The sequence below is a fragment of the Panicum virgatum genome, unplaced genomic scaffold (genome assembly GCF_016808335.1).
Source record: "Panicum virgatum strain AP13 unplaced genomic scaffold, P.virgatum_v5 scaffold_4378, whole genome shotgun sequence".
NCBI classification, from domain to species: domain Eukaryota; kingdom Viridiplantae; phylum Streptophyta; class Magnoliopsida; order Poales; family Poaceae; genus Panicum; species Panicum virgatum.
Window position 1 is genome coordinate 43,138 of NW_024376383.1, and position 6,860 is coordinate 49,997.

At 40.8% G+C, this 6,860-nt stretch overlaps 1 protein-coding gene across 1 annotated transcript; it reads left to right on the plus strand.

Annotated features, from left to right (window-relative positions):
* The first annotated feature begins 2,260 nt into the window (after positions 1 to 2,260).
* On the plus strand, positions 2,261 to 4,347 carry LOC120694240 (putative disease resistance protein RGA3). The gene is made up of 3 exons (XM_039977398.1): positions 2,261 to 3,379; positions 3,796 to 3,888; positions 4,018 to 4,347. The coding sequence occupies exons 1-3, from the start codon at positions 2,261 to 2,263 to the stop codon at positions 4,345 to 4,347; spliced, it is 1,542 nt and encodes a 513-aa protein (XP_039833332.1).
* The last annotated feature ends 2,513 nt before the right edge of the window (positions 4,348 to 6,860 follow it).

The window sequence follows — 6,860 nt, forward strand, 5'->3', positions numbered from 1 at the left end:
TAGATGAAGTTTTTTAATTTTAAAATGACATAGATGTCTAATTTATATGAATATATTGGGTGTGTAGATTATTTACTATAATATATAATATGGTTTTCTATTTAACTTTATAAGATTATATTAAAGAAATTAAACATGTGTGAAAAATTACATGTAATTTAGAGGGTTATTTTAAATAATATTTCATAATGTAAGTGGGTAATTCAAATACAATTAAATGGGTTACCTTAAATCATCTCTTATAATATAGATAATTTGAATATATAAATTTAGTGTGCTTCTTTAAGTTCTATTTTATAGGGTTGTATGTGAATTTGTTTAAAAATAGAATGAATGCAATAATTATTTCTATAGATATTTGTTTTTTAAAATATTTAATACTTACTCTATCAGTCTAAAACTATAAACCACAACTAAGATTTGATTCAATGTTTGGCTATCTATTATATTTAATAAAATTGTATATATAATATTTATTTTGTTGTGTTTTTCGTTCTTTCTAAGTATTTTATGTATTACGTTTATTGAGTATTTTCACTAATTATTTTAATATTACTAGCTAGATGTTGTACCACAACGAAAAAGTAAAACTTTAAATGGTCCTCCAAGATGTATCGATGCATGGATTGATTGAAAGTTAATAATAAGAAGAAATAGAAAAAAGATTTTTAATGGTCCTCCAAGGTGTGTTAATAATAAGGTAAAATAAATAAAGAGAATTTAAATGATCCTCTATGAGGAATCGATGCATGGATTGATTGCGGTGGGAAATGGGTCACCATTGGCTACTAATAATCAGGGATATAAATAGAAGGCGAGATGTTTCTGATTATTGTGGGATTTTCTAGACTTTTTTCTTTTTTTCTAGAGCGCTTCATAAGCCGTGCATGCTTTTCATCTCCAATTAGTAATAGTAAGATGCTCAGTTGCAGTTGTTCTCATCCACAACTACAAACCATTTCAATGTCCCAGTTACAACTTGGATCATTAAAACCGTTGCATCTAGGACCGATGAGGCGATTGCAATTACAACTAAGGAATATACTCAGTCGCAATTGGCCAGATCCCGTGCGTGACTGCAACCGCTTCACTGCCGCCGTAATTACAACTAGGATCTTTAAATCGGTTGCAACTAGGACCAATAAAGCGATTCCAGTTACAACTAGAGAATATGCTGAGTTGCAATTGGCCTGACACCACAATTGCAACCGCTTCAATACCCTGGTTACAACTATGATTATTAAGCATGTTGCGACTTAGCTTGGACCAGTAAGACGAGTGCAATCCGGCTTAGTTAGTTACATGACAAAGGGTAACTAAAAAAGTAATTACTCTCGTGCAACTAGCTTACTATCCTAGTATATGTTTTGTTCTAACCAAAGACTACTCAAGTCCTTTGTTTTGTTTTTTCTTGCTCGATCCATACTCCTGTTAAGTTCATCAATTACCATCAACATCCACACTTTCTGCTTTCAGTGCAACTATTTTCAGTAAATAAAAATGTATTATTATCCTGCCTATTGTTAGGTACTGAATCCAGGAACTCAGAAGTCACACATCACAAGTAGGAAATAAGAGTAATTAGAGTTGATTCGTCCGAGCTAGAGGCTATGGTATGTTCATCTTGAGGAACTAATCAGCCATCTGTTCGAGATCCTCATCTGCTCCTTTGTGAATCGAGGCTATGGTACGTTAATCTTAAACACTGTTACCTTTCTCTTTTACATGCTCCAAAGTACGAAATCCCCTCGTATATATAATGCTTCTTGTTTCATGTGATAACAGGAACAAGAAGGCTTGACGAGACTGTTTGCGGCCACAGTTGTGCAGCTCAAAGACTAAAAGGCTAAAGAGCTCAGCTTCAGGCTAGCAGTCTACCTGTTTTCCCAGGTCAGACATCAATGTCATCAACTACTGTTTCATATAGGTGTATCAGATGGTGCCAGTCATACATCATGTTAGCAAAATAACAAAGAAACAATCATGCATGAAAAAAGCGCCATAGGATTCAGTTAGTTTGGAACATGCATAACCCATAATTTATTGAGAGTACAGCTAGTTTTTGCAGATCATTTTTTTTTGTTTCAAAAGTAGCAGCTCATGTTCAATTTGGTCTGCAGGATTTTTGGGAAAGGAGACACTTTCAAAATAAATGATGGCCAGTATCGAAGGTGCTGCTGTGTCTGCAATTTTGAAAATTTTGGCAAACAAGTTAGCTCCATCGATGTTGAAGCAGTACAACTCTATAGTGGGTGTGACAATGGATCTCCAGGATCTCAAGGGTCGATTTGAGGATATCAGCTCCTGGCTAGAAAAAGCAGGATGTAAAACAACGGATAATGATCAATTTTTCATCAGAAAATTGAAACACGTCGCATACGACGTTGATGATATTGTTGATGAGTTCCATCTAGAGGCTGAGAAGCATGAAGCTGAAGTTGCCAACAATATTGTGTCAAAATGTCTCTGCACAAAACCAAAATCATATCTGTTTCAATTCAAGGCTGCCCTCAAGATCAAGGCTATAAAGAATAGATTTGATGCAATAGTGAAGCAAAGAACTGACTTCAGTGCAATAGTAAACAGTTTGCCGGAAGGTCATCCTGTTCCACACATGAACAGGACTGCCAAGGCAACTCCAACAGTGCCAAATGTTGCTGTGGCATCAATAATATGTGGAAGAGAGCGAGAAAAGCAGGAAATAATATCTAAACTGGTGGACAAAAATAACCAACAGATAATCAAGATAGTCTCCATAATTGGGCTTGGTGGCTCTGGGAAAACTGCCTTGTCTAACCTAGTTTTCGGTGATGGTAACACCGTAAAGGATCATTTTGAAGTAAGAATATGGGTTCATGTGCCCCAAGAATTTGATGTCCAACAGCTTATGATGAAGATGTTTGAAGCCATTACTTATCAAAAATCTGAACATCATTCCATACAGAACATAATTCAAACTATAGCAGATACGTTGACTGGAAAGAGGTATTTGCTTGTATTAGATGATGTTTGGACTGTGGACCGAAGTCAATGGGAAGATTTTATGTTATATATAAAGAGAGGAGCACCTGGAAGTAGTATTTTGTTGACAAGTCGCAACAGAAATGTTGCAGAAGCAGTGGAATCAACAGATCTGTCGAAGTTGTCGTCCTTGTCTAAGGATGATAGCTGGACAGTGTTCACTCAGATCATTGGTGAGGACATAAAAGGTTTGGACTCTGAATTATTGGAAGTTGGGAGAGAGATTGTGAATAAATGTGGTGGGGTGCCACTTGCAATTAAAGTTCTTGCAAATGTCCTTCGTGGCAAGACACGTATAGAACAATGGAAGGCCGTGAGAGACAGTAATCTACTAGATGCTGAGGATAAAGAGCATAGAGTATTAGCAAGCTTGATGTTGAGCTATTCCCATTTACCATCCCATCTGAAACGGTGCTTCACAATATGTTCATTGTTTCCTAAAGGCCTTCCGCTCGATAAACAACAATTGGTTGACCAATGGATTGCTCACAATGTGATTAGTTTGACTCATGGTTACAATTGCTTGGAGGATGTTGGCGACGAGTGCTTCAATTCACTTGTGCAAGTTTCTTTTCTCCAGGATGTGAAGGAATATTTTGGGAGAATGTGTTGCGAGATGCATGATTTGCTTCATGATCTTGCCTAGTTCATCTTGGATGAGCAAATTTCAACTAATGTGCCAAAGGATGCAACCAGTTGCACAAAATACCCCAGATACTTTTACCAAATTCAATTGGTGACTGTAATATGCTTTCAAGCATTTATCTTTGCCAGTGCATGGAGCTTGCAGCCTTGTCAAATTCTATTGGTAGAAATAAAAAGCTAAGAGTTCTTAAACTAGATCATACCAAGATTAAGGAGCTACCAGTAGTTATAACAAAATTGAGAAATCTACAATGTTTGAGTCTACGTAATTGTTATAGGCTGGTAGAGTTGCCCAAAGGCATCGGAAATTTGGATAAGCTTCAATTTTTTAACCTAGAATATTGTGTGCAGCTAGTAGAGCTACCTAAAGAAATTAACAACTTGGAGAAGCTTCAAGTTTTGAACTTGGAAAATCGTGGGGAACTGGTAAATCTACCTGAAGGCACTAGCAAGTTGGAGAAGCTTCAAGTTTTGAACCTCGAAGGCTGTAGGAAGCTGGTAGAGCTGCCTGATGGCATTGTCAAGTTTGAGAGGCTTCAAGTTTTGAACCTGAAAGATTGTGAAGAATTGAGAGGGATGCCTATAGGCATTGGACAATTCAGCAGTCAACTACAAAAGTTGCCCTTATTTGTTGTGGGTAACGGTAAAAGTTTGCTGGAATATCAGAGCTCGCAAATGTAGGTAGGAATAGTGAAGGTCTAATTATCAGAGGTATTTCACATGTGTTGGAGAAAGATGATGCACATAAGGCATGCTTGAAAGAGAAGACAAATTTACAGAGGTTGAAGCTAGAATGGAAGATGCGTCAGAAAGGTGAGGTGAACACTGAGTTTTTCTTTAATGAAAAGGTGGACACTATGTTGGAGGAGGCTGTACTTGATGGCCTAGAACCGCCAGCTGGGATTAAAGAGCTAGAAATTTGTGGGTACTCAGGCGAGAAATATGCATGGTGGATGCAGAATCAGGTTGTTGGTACTGAAGTAAAGGGGCAAGCTTGCTTCCAATTTTTGAGGGCGATGAAGCTATCTGATTTCCAAGGATTGAAGCATCTACAAGGGCTTGTGGAACTTCCTTGTCTGGAGGAGCTTGAGCTGCACAAGATGCCTTCTCTTGAGAGCATAAGCTGTGGCCCATTTCCTTCACTGGTGAAGTTATTAATGGATGATCTACCTAGATTGGAAGAAGTGTGGTTGGTAGCAGAGAGGACCATGTCTGATGGAGAAGAGGGAGGAAACTGCAGCAATTGTGCACCTCACTCGGGACAGGTCCGAGTTGGTAATTGCTTGACATGTCTGAATATATCAAATTGTCTTACATTGAAGATCAAGACATTCTGAAAGTGATCGGGTGCTCTAGCCTAAGAGGGGGAGGGGGTGAATTAGGCACTAATAAAAACTTAGACCTATGGCTCCAACTAGTTTGCACAAAGCTTAAACTAAAACAAGCTATCTAGATGTGCAACTAGGTTGTTCTAGTGTAAAACCCCTATCCCAAAAGAGTTTAGCAACCTATAGCCTTTCCTATCAAGAAACTATTCTATGAAAGTAAAGGCATACAAATTACTAGAATGAAATGCGGAAGCTTAAAGAGCGGGATAGGAGATAGCAAACTCTTGACGCGGGTGTTTATCCCGTGGTTCGGTTAGCCACAAAGGCACACCTACATCCACGTTATTGTAGCACTCACTAAGAGTATTGCTACTCGGCCACCAAGTCTCTTCCGTGAACACAATCACGGTCACCTTGGCCCCGGGTTCCACTAAGGAGCTTCTCCACAAAGGATGGGGTCTCCACGTCCCCCGCACAAAGGTGTCGTCGCCGCTCCACACCAAGTCGGAGGGTCGATGACGTTGCCGGCGAGCTCCACGCTCCAAGGTGCCGGCGCACCAAGCTCTTGTTTTGGTTCACTAATGAACCACAGCACAAAGGCTCTAAGCCTTGCAAACTCACTCACTAAGAGCTAATCCTTTACACAACACTCTCAAAGTGTGCTAAGGGCTAAGGATATGATCTTGATGCTTTTGTATGGCTTGGAGATGTTCTTGGGTGTGTGTGGGATGTTCAGCAACTCCAGCAATCTTCAAATGGCCGGGGTGAGGCGTATATATAGGCCACCAAGTCTTGTAGCCGTTGCTCCAACGGTTAGCTGAAAATCTGCGTACCACCGGAAGAACCGATGCCTCTTGGCAGGGTAGCGTCGGTTCATCCGGTCACTCATAACATGAAGTAGCCGTTGGACTCCTGATGGCTGACGCAGAGACCACCGGTTGAACCGATGCTTTGCACCGATGCCTCACCGGTTCAACCGGTGCTGAAGGAATCTTCTCCTGGACGCTGACGTCATTACACCGGTGGTATGCACCGATGCACCGTCGGTTGAACCGGTGCTGAAGAAACTTCTTCTGGGCACTTGACATCGTCTCTGGTACAAAGGACGGCCATTGCACCGATGCCCTATTTTAGACCGTCGGTTCAACCGGTGCCTATAGGCTGACTTGGCTTCGATTCCCTTCTGCACCAAAGTATCAAGGCGTCGGTTCTTCCGACTACCATCGGATGCTCCGATGCCCTGGCTTGCTTGCTTTCCCGAATCCATGTGCCGGCTCACGTCTCTTAAAGAGCTCTACATCGACAGCTGCCCACGCATCACATCCTTTCCGCAGGGGATGGAAAGCCTGGCCTCCCTTGAAAAGCTATGCATCTCTAGGTTAGGAGGAATCGTATCCTTGCCAGAGGGCATAAAAGGCTTCACCGCTCTAAAGAAATTGGAGATCATTGACTGTCAGGGAATAAAATCCTTGCCATAGGGTATAAAATGCCTCACCACTCTGAAGAAATTGGTGATCAAGAAGTGCCCTGATCTGGCGAGGCGCTCCGAGGAAGGAAAGGGGAAGGACTGGCACCTCATTTCCCACATCCCTGATGTGTGGATTGATTGAGGTGAGTCATGGGCCCTTTTTTTCTACTCCCTCCGAATTTAAATATTTGTCGCGGTTGACTTTTTTTGCAACATTGAATCATCCGTGTGTGTGTGTGTGTGTGTGTGTGTGTGTGTATACAAGAGTGGTTTTTTTGGGTATAGCAGGACTTGAACTTGCGACCTTTAGGTTAAAAGCCCAGTTCGAGAGAGGGGGTTTAGGAATTCTATGCCATACAGCAGTATCTACAGCCCCTTTTCGGGCTCCGTAGCACCAA